The 16,946-nt window shown below is 39.7% G+C and overlaps 1 protein-coding gene across 6 annotated transcripts in view; it reads left to right on the top strand.

Moving 5' to 3' along the window:
- JADE2 (jade family PHD finger 2) overlaps nt 1-16,339 on the top strand; it is a 201,766-nt gene extending 185,427 nt beyond the window's left edge. For all 6 annotated transcript variants that reach the window (XM_051978181.1, XM_051978180.1, XM_051978182.1 and 3 more), the window contains 2 exons: nt 3,389-3,517; nt 10,896-16,339. In XM_051978181.1, coding sequence (XP_051834141.1) covers nt 3,389-3,517; nt 10,896-11,776 — 1,010 coding nt within the window. In that variant the 3' untranslated portion in view covers nt 11,777-16,339. The remainder of the gene's footprint in view (nt 1-3,388; nt 3,518-10,895) is intronic.
- Nucleotides 16,340-16,946: the final 607 nt, after the last annotated feature.

Genomic DNA, 16,946 nt, shown 5'->3' with positions numbered 1-16,946 from the left:
GTCTTGGTTGTGTATGCCAGGTCATTTATAGGAATTTGGCAGCCCTTGATATACATTGCTGCAAACTCCCCTTACAAACATGTTGTTCAAAAACTCAAAGACAAAACTAAATGGAACTTATAGCATATAATAACATAGCTAATGAAAGATACTGACACCTGCCAGTGAGCCATCCTTTTCCCAAAGAGCAACATAACCTCAGTCACTCAGAAGTCGAACATCTCATAGTTCCAGCAGCAGGAAGTATCAGCTTTGGCTCCACAATGTTACCTTCCTTAAACTCTCCAAGACAGAAGTAGGCATGCTTAACATCTTGCAGTTCTCCAGCCTCCTCCTTCCCTCTACCTGAAACTACCTATAGCTCTCACTAGCCCTTTTACCAGAGGAATATCCTCCATTTATAATTACAATGCATGTTTTATTTTATTTTAAAAGATTACAAAATATAGCTATCAACATATTTTTATTTTTTAATTATAGCTTTTTATTATAAGAAAAAACATGGGTTTTTTCAGCATTGATCCTTGTAAAACTTTCTGTTCCAACTTTTCCTCTTCTTTGCCCACTCCCTCCCCCAGATGGCAGATAGACCAATACATGTTAAATACAATATATGTATACATATCCATATAGTTATTTTGTTGCACAAAAAGAATCAGGCTCTGAAGTAAGGTAAAATTAACATGAGAAGGAAATCAAAAATGCAGCAGATAAAAACAGAGGGATTGGAAATGCTATATAGTGGTTCACACTCATTTCCCAAAGTTCTTTCTCTGGGTATAGCTTGTTCTCTTTATTACTGAACAATCGGAACTAATTTAGTTCATCTCATTGTTGAAGAGAGTCATGTTCATCAGAATTGATCCTCATACAGTATTGTTGTTGAAGTATAGAATGATCTCCTGGTCCTGTTCATTTCACTTAGCATCAGTTCATGTAAGTCTCGCCAGTCCTCTCTGTATTCATCCTGCTGGTCATTCCTTACAGAACAATAATATTCCATAACATTCATATACCACAATTTATTCAACCATTCTCCAGTTGATGGGCATCCACTCAGTTTCCAGTTTCTGGTCACTACAAAGAGACCTGCCACAAACATTCTTGCACATACAGGTCCCTTTTCCTTCTTTAAGATCTCTTTGGATGTTTGTGGCAGCCCTGTTTGTAGTGACCAGAAACTGGAAATTGAATGGATGCCCATCAATTGGAGAATGGTTGGGTAAATTGTGGTATATGAATGTTATGGAATATTATTGTTCTGTAAGAAATGACCAGCAGGATGAATACAGAGAGGCTTGGAGAGACTTACATGAACTGATGCTAAGTGAAATGAGCAGAACCAGGAGATCACTTTACACTTCGACAACGATACTGTATGAGGATGTATTCTGATGGAAGTGGATTTCTTTGACAAAGACTCAGTTTCAGTTGATAAATGATGAACAGAAGCAGCTACACCCAAAGAAAGAACACTGGGAAACGAATGTGAACTATTTGCATTTTTGTTTTTCTTCCCGAGTTGTTTTTACCTTCTGAATCCAATTCTCCCTGTGCAACAAGAGAACTGCTTGGTTCTGCAAACATATATTGTATCTAGGATACATAACATATATAGAACCGCTTGCCATCTAGGGGAGGAGGTGGAGGGAGGGAGGGGAAAAATCGGAACAGAAGCGAGTGCAAAGGATAATGTTGTAAAAAAAATTACCCTGGCATGGATTCTGTCTACATAAAGTTATTATAAAATTAAATTAAATTAAAAATTAAAAAAAGAGAGAGAATTTACTTACTCCACCAAAAAAAAAAAAAAAAAAAAGATCTCTTTGGGATATAAGCCGAATAGTAACACTGCTGGATCAAAGGATATGCACAGTTTGATATATAAATTGGAGAATTGCTTATCAAAATATTGTTAAACAAATTTATAGACCCCAGGTTAAAAATCTTTGACTCGGAAGGTCTTTGGGCTCAAAGTTTCTTTAAGAATCAGATAAACTCACAAAGAACCTAATTCTTTCACCTTCTGGCATCACTGATTGTAAGTTGTATTAGGATGACTATGCACTCAGACATGCCCTTTTCCCAGTACCCAGGAGGTGTATTACCCACCTGTATCAGCACTTCCCACAGGTCCAGAAACTCAGCTAATTTCCTCCCTGATTGTTCTGCCACCCGGAAATGCCTATGGAGAGAACTATGTGAAATTTTTCATAGTAATTGTTACCCAGAGTAGAAGAAGCTGAATATTCTTATGCTATACATTGAAAAAAGGGAGGAAAAAGAAGACTCCACAACTCCTGACTTGACATTCATATACTATATACTTTATTGTAAAATTCCCCTACTCAGGTATCTTCATATCATTGTCAAGTGTAAACTCAGCCTCACATTCCAGGCTCTCCATAATCTGGTCCCAATCTATCTCTCCCTTTTTCTCTTATTACAACATATAAATCTCTAGCACATTCATTCATTCACACATGCGTGCACACATATACACACACCAAATGCCCACCCCTTTGCTTCTTCTATCCAAATCTCACCCATTCTCTAGTACAGGGGTCCTCAAACCCGCAGGCCAGATGCGGCAGCTGAGGACGTTTATCCCCCTCACCCCAGGCTATGAAGTTTCTTTATTTAAAGGCCCACAAAACAAAGTTTTTGTTTTTACTATAGTCCGGCCCTCCAATAGTTTGAGGGACAGTGAACTGGCCCCCTATTTTAAAAGTTTGAGGACCCCGTGTCTAGTATAACCAGAATGTGAGCCAGAATGGTCTTCTCCTCTAAACTCTCATTGCCTTTACTGTCTATGTGACATAGAATTTATCACACTATATTAGATGTTACCTTATTTTGTTTCCCTGTTCTTTTCTTTATTTCTCACACAAGACTATATAAACACTTAAGAAAAAGATCAATTTCATGCTTCCCATCCCCCTTGCTTCTAGCACTGACCCCCTGGCTATCTTCCTGGACAACAACGCATAGAGATTGTTCTGGTGATGATAAGAATAGAAGTTTCTAAGTGTTACCTGAGTCGCATGGCCAGACCTCTCTCTGAGGGTGGAAATTTTAGCCCTCTCTGATTCACATAAGGAGTAAAGAGGAAAGAATGACTATGAGATGGGCCTTGAGAGACTGGGCTCCAGTTTGGAACCCTTCACAGGCCCCTCAGCTGGAGCAATAGACTCTGCACACAGTGGGCACATCATGTCTTAGTGGAACGAAGTAGGGCAGAACTTTTTAAAAATCCGACAATCTGAGAAGCTTAAATTCCCCAATCCCTTATGGTACCCAGATTGGAGTAATGTAGACATACCCTTCCTCTAGAAAGTCTGTGCTGGCTAACTATTTCCTCTTCTCTTTCTGTGTCCATTCAACATAGAACAACCTGGGAAGAGAAGCAAGGGGAAGAAGAATGACTCCAAATGGAAAGGAAGGGATAGCAGGAAGGCCAGTCCTGAAAAGAAAGAAAAAATGAAGCCAAGCAATGAGTTGGTCCTAGGGCAGCTTGGTAAGTGGCTTCCACCATTGCAGAAGCTGGACTCTCAGGCAAGGAAGACGTTGAGGAGACCATCCCATGTGGCCTCTCTGTTTCTGTCTCACACACACACATCACATATATACAAGTATGCATACATGGGCCAGGCCATTTCTTGGGCCTGGCAACACCAAAAGCCCACCCAATTTAAAAGAAGTTCATGTCTCTACCTGATCAGATAGCAGCCAGAGAGCAAAACCATAAAGAGATTATGAGGTGCCAAGAAGGAACATAACTCCCTAAAAGATCACAAGTTAGGTACAAGCCTGAGGTTCCCAGGCCTACCATCACACCAGCACACTGTGGTGGAAGCATACTATATGCCACATATCCTGGTACCCAGATAGCCTGGGTCTCTGCCTTTATTGTTGCTGAGCAAATTCTTAGGGATCAGGTGAGAGGGAAACCTCTCCCTCTATTTTATTGACCCCAAGAACATTATGATGAGGAAAGTTTGTTAACTTTGCATACCAGGATTAGAAGAAGTTTGCTAAACTGATTATGTTAAAGACAGCTCTGTATTTCTTGCTTAAATATGGCTGATTAAGCCAATATTGGAGACATAGGAACTTTCCATACAGGTCAGTCAGCGGCCAGCTGACATAGTTATAGGCTGAACCTCACAGTCACTTTTTGTCCTAAGGTCCATGTAGAAATGCAGTGGCAGGGCTCAGCCAGGGGGAGTTTTGGTGCTTTGGGGTACCTTACCTTTGTATCAGTTTGCCTCAGTTACTCCTCCCTGACTGTTTCTTTATTTTTTGTTTTTAATTTCTCATAGGACAGCTTTAGATAAGATACAATCCAGATCAGGTGCCATCACTTAAAGTGTGATGCAGTTAAAAAGAATACAGAATACTGAACTTGAACATCGGTCACACCAATTATTAATGGTGTTTCAGGGCAAATCTCTTTCCCACTGTGGGCCTCAGTTTCTTTATCTGTAAAATAAAAGTTTATTAGATAACGTCAGAGGTCTCTTCTGGCTCCATGTCCTGATCTTAGGATTAGGAGTAGGCTTTTGATCTCCTTGCAACTTAAAAAGTCTTAATAGCCCAGAGCCCCATGAAATAAAGTGGCTTCCTTAAGGTCACAAAGCCAATATTGATCCAAGTCAGGCCTGGAACTGAGGTCCGCCTAACTTCCAAATTGGATCTCCTGTGATTCTGTGATTCCATTCCAAATAAAGGCAATGAGAGAGCCTGTCTTCTGCTTCTCCAGGTCACTCCATTCTAAATCAGCTCCTGGGAATGGAGCCAGAGACACCAGCACATTCCACGCAGGCCAGGCTCCAGTGCCAAAGGAGAGTCTGAGATCAGCCCCTTCTTCCTTGAACAGTAGGCCTTTCATCCTACTAGCAATCTCTTTTGACCAAGCCTATTTTTTTCCTGGCTCTGAATGCCAACATACCATCTCCCATGTTTGCACTTTCAGGTCACAAACTCTGTGTACCATGAAAGGGATGAGAGGGCATCAGGAGCTGAAGGACTGGGGTAGGACAAGAATGGTTCCTTCCCCCCAGACTACAGTCAGAGGCCTAGCATCCTCACTTCCAACTCTGTCCTGTTGAGACTTTGTGGTCAGCAGAGAGGCCCAGCTGAGTTAGGGAGGTGGTGGAGGTATCTCAATGACTTCTTCGGTCAGATACAGGGCCATAACTAGTAAGATTAAAAAGGGAAAACACTCAGTCAATGCCTCAGAAACATCCCCAGGATACCAGCAATTTGGTGTCCTAGAGTAAACCCAAAAGATGTTAGAATCTTAGAATTACAGCCTTATCAAAGCCAATAGGGACTATATAACATAGAATTGAGAACTAACTAGAGAGAACAGAGACTGCCAGAAGAGGGAGAGAATTTATAACTTAAAATAAAGCAATCCAAGACATATAGGGTCTTAAAAGATCTTGTAGTCAACAAAAACAACCTACTTGTTTTTACAAATGGGGAAACTGTGCCCCAGAGACAAGATGGTCTTTGCCCAAAGTCACACAGTAAGTGCTGGCTTAACTGGTACTCCCACCCACTTCTCTATGCTATTATCCATAGATGTCTTATTTAGATGTCTTTATATAGAATTTCACATTTGGCCAGGTTTAGGAAGGGGCAATAGCTATCTGTGCTTACATTTCATGGTGAGGATCTTCCCCTCAGAGCTAAAGTAGTGTGATATAATTAATGACCCGATGCTCTCTGACAGCATCACTCCTGGTCTGCACTAGGCCTGAAAGAACCATCACTATCTAAAGAGAAAATAGAATCATTTTAAAACCTCCAAAACAATAGAAAATTTCTTTTCAAGTAGGCATAGTCCTTTATTGAAGGAAAAGTAAGAGCTAAATTCCCTTTCTTTGATGCCCTTGTGGGCAGAGCCAGCCTTCTTCTCTAAGTAGATAAAGTGGTTGAGGGGTATTATGCCAATCTTGCCCCATAAATCCCAAGAGTATCTATGTCACCAGTGACTAAAAGTGCACTATTAAAGGATCATTACTTTGGGCTCATTCACTCAAAGACCTTTCATGGATCATACAAAAAGTTTTTAAATAAGAAAACATAAGTACTTCCAGCATGTATAGAACACTCTGCTAGCACTGATAATAATAATAGGTCTCTTTTCTAAGGTGCTTTTACAAAGTAACAATCCTTTGAAGAAGTAGATCGGGTATTATTTACTATATATTAATTTTCATATCTTGAATATTTTATAGATGGGGAAACCCAAAGCCTAGAGAATTTAAGGTTTAATAATTAGCGCATGGTTCCAGAATTGTAAATGCTCATTTGTCTTCCATTTCCTTATTTGTAAATGAAAGGGAGAAAGGGGCCAAATTTATGATTTCTCCTATGCTTCTGTTGTAGTGGATTGGAGTGAAAATACTTGGGTTTGAATTTTAGTACCCTGGGAAGCTGTTTTTGGCCCTGAAATACTTAGCATTTCTATCAATGACTTTGATAAAGATAACATAGTCAAATTTTTAATCTGTTGGATCCAAAATCCAAAAGGATCTCCCTCAATAACTAGAAAGACCACATCCTATTAAGATGAAATTGGAAAAGCTTACATATAATGTCTTCTACTTAGGGGTCAATAAATCAGACCTCTTAGGCCACATTAAGAGAGGCATAATGTTCAGAAAATGCATGTTGATAAATCTCACCATACTCTTACTGGACCATATCTTGAATATTTGTGTACCATTGAAAGAACTCCATTTTAAGGATATTAATAAAATGGCAGTCTTCTAAGATAAAAAGACCTGGATAAGGAAGACCTCAAGTACGTGCTAGAGAAGGATCAATTCAAAGAAATGAAAATGTTTTTAGCCCAGAGAAAAGAAGCTTTAAGAGGGACATGATTGTCTTCAAGTATCTGAAGGACTGTCCTATGAAACAGGGATCAGATACTCTCTACTTCTCTTTTTTTTTAATAGCTTTTTATTTACACGATATATGCATGGGTAATTTTTCAGAATTGACCCTTGCAAAACCTTCTGTTCCAACTTTTCCCCTCTTTTCCCCCACTCCCTCCCCTAGATGGCAGGTAGACCAATACATGTTAAATATGTTAAATGCAATATATGTATACATATTTATACAGTTATCTTGGTGCACAAGAAAAATCGGATTTAAAAATGAGATAAAAATAACCTGAGAAGGAAAACAAAAATACAAGCAGACTAAAACAGGAGTGGAAATGCCATGTTGTGGTCCACACTCATTTCCCATCATTCTTTAATTGAGAGTAGCTGGTTCTCTTCATTATTGGACAGTTGGAACTGATTTGGTTCATCTCATTGTTGAAGAGAGCCATGTCCATCAGAATTGATCATCATATAGTATTGTTGTTGCCATGTATAATGATCTCCTGGTCCTGCTCTTTTCACTTAGCATCAATTCATATAAGTCTCTCCAGGCCTTTCTGAAATCATCCTGCTGGTCATTTCTTACAGAACAATAATATTCCATAACATTCATATACCACAATTTATTCAACCATTCGCCAATTGATGGGCATTCATTCAATTTCCAGTTTCTAGCCACTACAAAAAGGGCTGCCACAAACATTTTTGCACATACAGGTCCCTTTCCCTTCTTTAAGATCTTTTTGGGTCTACTTGTCTCTTAAGCATAAATCTATTCCTCTACTAATTCTCTCTCTCACTCCAACTTCAGCCTTCTAAAAGCAGCCTTGGGACCCAAATCCAAGCTACCCTATCCTCACTGAGTTGCTATGAGGAATTTAGAGCACAAAACTAGCAGTAATCAATAGAAATAGTAAAGACTCTGATAGGAGCTTGGAGTAAAGTAAAGCTTCCTAAAAACTATTATGATTCATAAGTGGTATAAGTTGCTTCAGGAGGTAGTGTGGGCTCTCATTCACTCTAGAGCTTTAAGCAAAGACCTTTAATTGGGAAAGTTATAAAGGGAGTCCTCAGTCTGGTATAGATCAAAGTAGGTGGCCTCCGAAGTACCTTATGAAGCCTAGGATTCTATAAACTTGGGCAAGGGTGTCAGTTTCTCTGTCTATAAAATGAGTGAGTTTGGCTAGATCATCTCTATAAGTGTTCTTAGTGAAGATACCCTACAGTAGAGGAAGGGAACTACACAGGAAAGGCCTTACTGCTTTGTACTATAAGAGATGACCAATCAGTCAGTATTTATTAATCATTTACTCTTTGCTTATGCTTTTGCTGAGGATATGAAAAAAAGAATGAAACAGCCCTGTCTTCTTTTTTTTTTTTAATAACTTTTTATTGACAGAACCCATGCCAGGATAATTTTTTACAACATTATCCCTTATACTCACTTCTGTTCCAATTTTTCCCCTCCCTCCCTCCACCTCCTCCCCCAGATGGTAAGCAGTCCTTTACATGTTAAATAGATTACAGTGTATCCTAGATACAATATATGTGTGCAGAACCGAACAGTTTTCTTGTTGCACAGGGAGAATTGGATTCTGAAGGTATAAATAACCCAGGAAGAAAAACAAAAATGCAAGCAGTTTACATTCATTTCCCAGTGTTCTTTCTTTGGGTGGAGCTGCTTCTGTCCATCCTTGATCAATTGAAACTGAAACAGCCCTGTCTTCAAGGAGGTTACATTCTTTGTGTGTGCAGGCAGACATTTATTTAGCACCTCCTATGTGCCAGGCATTGTGCTAAATTTTGCTAAACAAAAGCAAATGATAATAATTCCCAAAATGTTCAATTCCAGTAGATTCAATTAAGCCAGATTCCTCATCCCCCTAATTGCCTAGAGAAACAGTACTTGTCTGTGTTGTCATTTTAAGTATCACATTAGCAAACCATGTATTTGTACAGATGCTAAAAAGAAATTGCATTTAGAGTGTTCCATTTTTTTTCCTCCAGGAATTATCTACACATAATGAAACAAGGACAGCTCAGCAGTGATTATGGCAGCTAGTACCTGAACTGCATCTTTTAACACTATAAAGCATACCTTAGAATGCTTTATGTCTAACTCTTGATGTATCTGGCAAAGGGAATTGTTCTTTATTACTGATCTCTTAAGCAGATATTAATTATGAGAGAAAAGACTTCTAATCATTTCTTACAAATGAACTGTACCCCTTTGAGACTTTTAGTGTATGTAGTTGTTCAAGGAGTGTATACAAGAAATCTGTAAGAATTGTATCAGGTAATGAACACTAGAGTTCTGCTGTCTCATAAGAGAGCATGAAATGCTTTTTTTATGTAAGCCAAAACAGGCTTTGCCTAGCAAGGTTTCTCCTTGACTGAAAGGAAACCTGTACTGGCAGCTTTAGTGTAGAAGGTAAAGTAGAGACTTTCCCACAAAATATATGTGCTTTTGTGTGTGTGTGTGTGTGTGTGTGTGTGTGTGTGTGTGTGTGTGTGTGTGTGTGTGTAAAAACGATCCCAGCCCACAGGGAATTTATAATTAACTGGAGAAGCAATAAAAGGTATTATGCGCATAATGTAAGAACCAGATAATGAGTCCCCTTTCTAAAATGTTCACAATGAACTTTGCTCACAACAATCATGTGAGATATGTAGGTAATAGAATATAGATATAACTAGAGCAAGGCATTTGGGATTTGTCACAGTTTGCTCCTAGTCCTTGAACAGCCTGGAAACAACAGAGATTTGTACCTACTTGACAAGAACAATTAGTTAAACTAGAAAGCAACAATATGTCAGATTTAGGTTAATGCCTTTGTTATCTAAGTCTCACCTGAGAACATACTTTTTGTTATTCTGAACACAAAATATCTTGTTATTATTACAGGTAAAGAAATTGAGTCAGGAAGAGTTTAGTGACTTGCCCAAATTAAAATAGGTTAGTGAATGTTGGAACCAAGGATTCAAATAAATAAATAAATAAACTTGAATTATTCCAAATCTTTCTATACTTTAGAGAGTATATACTCTGGTTTTTTTTTTTGGTACAGATAATAATCACTACAGAAATATGTGAGTATAGCTAGGGATAAATAGTAAAAGAGATGGCCTGCAAAACTAAACTTTGAAAGAAGGATTTTCTTTCCTTTTTTCTTTTTTTTTTTTTTAATCAAAGAAAATTCTCTTTTCCATCCCCCTGCCCCAGTTGAGAAAGAAAAATAGATCTCTCATAGATACAGATATAAATATACACACATATGTGTGTATGTATAAATTTATACATATACGTATGTCTCATACTGCACTTGAAGTTTATTATCTCTCTATCAGAACATAGGTAACATGTTTCATTATAAGTCCTTTGAAACTGTGGCTGATCATTGCATTAATTAGTTTCCCAATCAACATTGTTCGTCTTTACAATATTGTTGTTATTTTATAAATTGTTTTTTATGAATTTATTTTTTATAAATTGATTCTGCTCACTTTACTCCATATCAATTCATACCATCCTCTCCAAGTTTCTCTGAAAACTTAAGTATCATTTCTTACCACACAATAGTACTTACTCACATTAAATCCATTCTAATCCATTACATATTTATTAAGTGTCTACTATGTCCCAGACATTATACTGAACATTGGGGGTACTATTAAGAAAAAGGTAGTCCTTTCAAAGAACTTACAATCTAAATGGGGAGACAACCCAGAAAAGGAGGCAGGAAGATGTCAGGGAGTAATTGGTCCAAGATCATCTTGTTCAGTGAAGTTGGTACTAGGCAGAGCAGCAGATTAAAGTGGAATAATTCCTATATTGTAACTTGCTGAATTATTTCCCCAGTTAATAAGCAGGTTTTCTTAAAGGGAGTTCTGAGGGACCATCACATTGAATATGACAAGCTAGCTTTTGCTACCCAACATTTATCATCATTAAAGTCTGACTTCCTTTTCTCTTTCTCTCCCCTCCTCCCCAAGGTTTGTCCACCTCTTTCCCCATTGATGGAACCTTCTTCAACAGCTGGTTGGCCCAGTCAGTACAGATCACTACAGAGAACATGGCCATGAGTGAGTGGTCTCTGAACAATGGGCACCATGAAGACAACACGTCTGGGCTCCTCTCTGAGGAGCTGCTCCAGGATGAAGAGACCCTGCTGAGTATCATGATGGACCATTCCCTGAAGTCTCCCTTCAAGCACAGTGACCCCACCAAGAAGGTCCCAAGCAAAGCAAGGCCAGCAAATAAGAAGAAAGTCCCTGGGGATGGCCTTAGCTCCCTGCTCTCAGATCACCCAGAGGACTCTGGTCAGCGGACTTCCCCACCAGAGCATACCATGAAACCCTTGAACCATGACTCTGGGAACAGCAAAACCACTCATGGGGCCACCAGGATATCTATAGATCGCAAAGGAGCCAGTGGGGAAGTTCGGAAGACCCCCAAAAGGGGATCTTCTCACCACTCTCCCAGCCCCAAAGCTCATGACCCCAATGTCCTGGCAGGCTCAAGGAGCTCTCCACATGAAGACAGGGAGACTGTAGGCGCAACTCCGCTTGAGACTAACAGCCTGTTTCAAGTGCCTGGCTCGTTGGGAAGTCCTAAAACAGTAGGGAGGTTCAGATTGCCAAAGGAGGGCAAAGAGACTAGGAAGCTGCCACATCCAAAGCCCGAGGCAATGAACAGACCTTCAAAGGGGGAAAGGCCAAAGGTCACCTTGCACTTTGACAATGAGACCGATGGTTACTTCTCCGATGCGGAAATGAGCGACTCTGACTCCGAGCCAGGGAGTGGCAGGGTTCAGCTAAGCCAGAAGGATTCGGGAAACGAGGAAGTAGTCAGAATGAGCGTTTTGGCATCCTAACTCAACCAGATAACCAACTGTGACAGTTCTTAAGAGGCCTAAACCCAGTTACAACTGCCATTTTCAATTTCTTCCTGGTATCATATAACAAAGGGGTTCCATTCTTGGCAGGGTGGGAGTTTTCATTTGTTTTATATATATAGTTTAAAATAGAGTACTGTTGTCTTTCTCTCCTCTGTATGCTGGACAATAGGACATAAAAGCTTCCACTCCCCTGACCTGGGTGACAAGAGTCATCCCTTTTAATAATTTAACCCAATGAAGCAAAATGCTAGTCACAGACATTCAGGGACTGGGGGTTCTGACCCCATTTGGGGTAGCCCAAGGCATCAATAACAAGAGGTCTAATATTGCCAGTACCCATTGTTTCTGCAGGGATGACAGTCTTATGGGCATTATTTCAAGGCAAAGACAAGTAAACTCATTTCCTGCTTTGCCCAGGGTTCAACATCCAGTCCAAAGGCTGGGTCAGGAGTCAGGTTCCAGGAGTATAGCTGAACCCCTCTCCACAGCAAGGCAACACCCTCCAACATCCAAGGAAGTAGAATAAGCGAAACCTAATACAGAACTAATTTTTCTAAAGCACAAAGAGCTTATTTGAAGAAAGCACTTAAGGGTGGGGGGAAATACTCCTTTAACAGAAGCCTTGTCAATTTGTTTCTCTTACCTTTTCCAGTTCAGTCTGCTTCCATGCTAGGGCTGAGGGCCAACCCTTCAGCCAGCCACTCCTTTCTTCCCAGCACTGTGCCTGAATGGCCATAGGAATTAAGAAGAGGGGAAAAAACATCCCACAGACCAGGTTGCCAGCCCTTAGCTTCAAGACACTCAGGTGAATCCATTAGCCAAATGGGAGCAGGGAGGGGGCTGGGCAAAAAGGTCAAGGCATTCACTTTGCAAAACAGGAAAAGAATAAACATTTAAAACTTGAATGTGTTAACTGTAAAAGCAAAGTCTTCTTCCTGGAACAGGTGACAGCTAAAGCCTCCTTGTAGTCCCTGTCCAGCACATTGGAAAGCAAATCAGATCGTTGGTCTTATAGCAATTTCCAGTCTTACTCAGACTACAAGTTTCTTCCTTCTTTTTTGTTTTTGTTTTGGGAAAACGCTCCTACCTACAAGCCTGTGAACTCCTTGGGGAAATAGAATGGGGAGGGTTGATTTATCGAAGTCAGTATTCTAAAACCACAAGATTTTCATGCAAAGAAATGCCCCTTCTAAGCCTTAAAAGTTTTTTAAAAACCCACGATGATACCTATGAGTCAGGCAGGTTTCTGTGTTTGCACTTAACCCACCCCATCATTTCAGTTCTGGCTTCCAAGGTCACAGTTGATTTGCGCTAATGTATTTGGTTGGAGTGACCCCAGGGTGATTGACAGCTCAGGGAACAAAAACAACAACAAAATTCAGTGAGACTTTTTTTTTTAATTTTTAATTTTTAAGAATTACACCTGGGACACTTCTTCAACTGGCAAAACCAGAACTTTTCAAACAAGAACCTTGCAAATGTCAAATGAATCAGTTGAATAATTTTGTGGATGCCAAAGAATCTTTTGACAATAACACAGCAGCACAGCCTGGACCCAGAAATTGGTCACTTGGATTTTTATTTTAAAGAAATGGAGCTATTTGGCAACAAAGGAGTTAGAAATACATTCATAGCATGTAACCAAGACATCAAAATCCAAGCTTTCTGCAAAGGATGCTTTTTTTTTCTCCCTTTCTTTCTTTGCCACTGGAATGGCACAGACCCCTGGTGTTTTGATTTCTGATGCTTGGCGTAGTCCATTCTGAACTTTCTCAGACTCACAGATTGGGGAGAAACTGACAATGAAACCAGCAAAGAAAAGTCCTGGTTTCCAATCGTGTGGTTCACCCACAAACCAGGAGAGTGATGATTGATTGAAAACATGGTTAAATCCTGACTCTTCACAATAAATCTGCCACCAAGTGTGCATTGACTGCACATTTGTTGGCCTTTCAGTAAATTTCATGTGGGTCTTTAAAGCCAAAAAAAAGTCAACATTGCAAATTGATCTCCAACTTTTGTGGAATCTAGGAGAGAGAATTAATGGATTCAGAAGGTTCAGTGTGTTCTGATAATGTTAAACACAATAATAGGATTTAGTTTTATCTTCAACAGGCTTGGTAGGCATTAGTACCGTATTCTAGTATAATGAGTCAAAACAATAATCAATCTGCTGCCTTTTAATGGACCTTGCTTCCGTGTACTTCAGTTCACCTATGATTAGCAAACCGTCTCACACAAATCCCTGTACACAGCTTCATTGACCTGCAACCTCATTTCTTGCCTGATCCATATCGGACACTCAAAAGGGACAGACTTAAAGAACAACCAAAAGTAGCAGCTAGGCAGCTTGGGGTTTTGTGGGAGATGGGGATGAAGGTGGGTTGCAGAGGAGGAATAGATTTCCAAGGAACTTGGGGATGTCCTAGATCTTATGTAATGTTATATATATATTTTCTGGGGAGCTAGAGGATGCTTCTCTATTTGGGAGCCAAAGGGAGTGGGATGTTATATGTGAGAACCAGTTCTACTTGGAGGATTTGGAAGCCTCAGATATTAGAAACTTCATGGATAAAGGAGTGTAGAGAGGTGGAAAGAGAATCTAGATCAAACTATGGTACCAGGACTGGTACCATCTCTTAGATTGGTGGCAACACTTCCTTAAGGCACTAGGGCCAGAGAAGGGTTTGCTCCCATTCCTTGCCCAACTAAACTCATGTAGGAGGAAAGGGAGGATCAATCAGGATGTGGCCTTGTTCTTAGAATTCGGTCTAAGCTACTTTGTTTTGCTTAACTTAATAAAGTTATCAAATGAAAGAAAACATTTTGGAAGCAGAATAACGTGTAAGTGAGAAGAAAGGGGTATAACTCCTGAAATCAACCTCTGCCTCTATTTCCAGCTCCAAACTGGTTTCTTGACCCTGAACATAGGAATGTACTTTGTCCCTCTCTTGTCAAATGTTATGTTCTCTTCATCTTCCCTTCATTGTAGTAGGGGGCATCTCACTATAGCAAAGGTGAAAATAGGAATAGCATTAGGGCAGTAGGGGGAAAGGAGCAAATGGATTTTTACGTGAATTTTAAGCAAAAGACCCCCTAATATCCAGTTACAAAGTTGAAGTAACTATCACCATTAATCCCTTCCAGAAACTCTTGTATGTTTATTACATGTCCTTCCCTTCAGTAATTCACATTGGCCAAGATGGAATGCTAGTATTTCTATTGTCATGTAGTCCATCGTTCCCTCCATTTTGCTTCCCCCTTCCCCAGGACTGCTCCATTATAACACTCCCAGGACTTTAGACTGGTGCCTCCCCCCACGCTCTCCTCTATAGTCTTCCCAGGTGAGGAAAACTTGAAAATATTTTTGGTACTATAAATGTATTTTGAAATGAACTAAAAAATACAGAGGTTTGAATGGTTTATTTTATTAAATGAGCTTTGACTTCTAGATACTTTATGAATTGCAAGAGTTAATGTTTGCACTATAAAAGACTTTGTATCCTTTAAAAAGCCACACCAAAATTCAAGGGTGGAGGAAGAGTTGAAGAGAGGTGGTGGAGGTGGGTTTATATGTGTATGAATACCAGGTGAATCAATGGCACCAGTGGAAGACTCACTTAACTTTATGTGAAAATCAGTTTCCTAGGCCCCCTACCCACCCTACTCCCACCATTAAAGATTTCCTTAGAACCTTTTGTGTGGCTTAGACTGGAGTTCCCACGGAATAGATAGCTTGGTATCTGTCTGTCTAGGAGTCTAGGTTAGCACCTGTGAGAAGAAATGCTGGCAGTGATTTGAATTCCCCATCCCTTCTAGCACAAGGAAGAATGAGCCATTTGGTCCTGATTGAGCTGCTACCATGGATTGGGTTTGGAGAATATGTGAGTTAGAGCTCTGGGGGAGTACCCTCAGGATCGCTTAGCAAATTGGTTTTGGCCAATGCCAGAAAGCCTCAGGAGATTTAGCATTCTGTTGCCAGGACAACGTCATCTTTGGTTGTTCTTTAAGGAAATCCCCACCAACTTTATTCCCTTTAACATAAAATCTGCTCCACATCAGTGATGGGAAATGATATGAATGTCACAGGAGGAGAGCCTTCTGTTTTCTTTGTTTCAAAGAAAGTGATGTGCCATTTAATATAAAAGAGAAATATTGAAAATATATTGAAAAGAGCAATTTTAAATTATTTTTGGCTTATGTTGCAATATTTATTTTCTTGTATTAGAAAGATTCCTTTGTAGAGAAAAAATGTATTTTTCATTAATGCAAAGACCTATTTCTCCTTTTTGTACATTTTCCATGTTAGGCAATCCTTAAAGCAATAGAATGTACCCAACTCGTTCTGTGTGGCCATGTAATGCATGCTGTTTGTGTTGCCTTGTGATAACGCTGTCTGCCAGCATTGCCATCATGTTCAAATTCCGTGTATGCTTTAAATACACATGGGGACCATGGCCTATAGCTTATGGAAAACCTTCGCATTCCTCAGTGTGTTGGCAAATGCAGTCAATAAAGCAATGTTTTCTGTGTACATCAGCATTTGGGTAATGTGTATGTGGTCAGTAGGCTTCAAAGGGAGCAGATGTATCTCCATTCTTGAGAAGAGATTAACTCATTCACTGGCAGGACCTGCCCTGAATATGTCACAACTTCCCTGTGCCTCAGTTTCCTCCCCAGTTAAAAAAAAATGAGGGTTGGATTTAGTGGCTTCTCAAGTCTCTCCCATTTTACTGTTGCATAATCATACTGAGCATTGTAACTTGCTTGAGATCACAGAGGTCATAGTGAATGACAACCAAGTTCTGTCTAATCTGAGATTATTTCTACTGTGCCATGCTACCTGTTTTAGCTCCTCCTCTATAACATATACAAGTTTCAGTAAAGGTAAGGTAACTATCTGGTGCAATTGTTACTGTGGTCTTTTTTACTTAGATTTATAAGATCCAAAATAAATTAACTCCTAGCAAGGTCTTACTGAAAAAAACAGATCTGATTGAACCAAAATCTGTCTGAGGCTCAGTAAGACTGAGTGAATTTCTAGGTGGAGAATGACTAGCATTACCCATGAATACATGAGGTAAACTCCAGTAAGCCTTTAGTAAAAATCCAAAGGTCCTGCTTCACAGACATACCTACTTAGGGT

Source organism: Antechinus flavipes, chromosome 2 (genome assembly GCF_016432865.1).
Source record: "Antechinus flavipes isolate AdamAnt ecotype Samford, QLD, Australia chromosome 2, AdamAnt_v2, whole genome shotgun sequence".
Taxonomy (NCBI): Eukaryota; Metazoa; Chordata; class Mammalia; order Dasyuromorphia; family Dasyuridae; genus Antechinus; species Antechinus flavipes.
The sequence above is the reverse complement of the archived record's forward strand: the minus strand, read 5'-3'. Positions and strand labels throughout refer to the sequence as shown.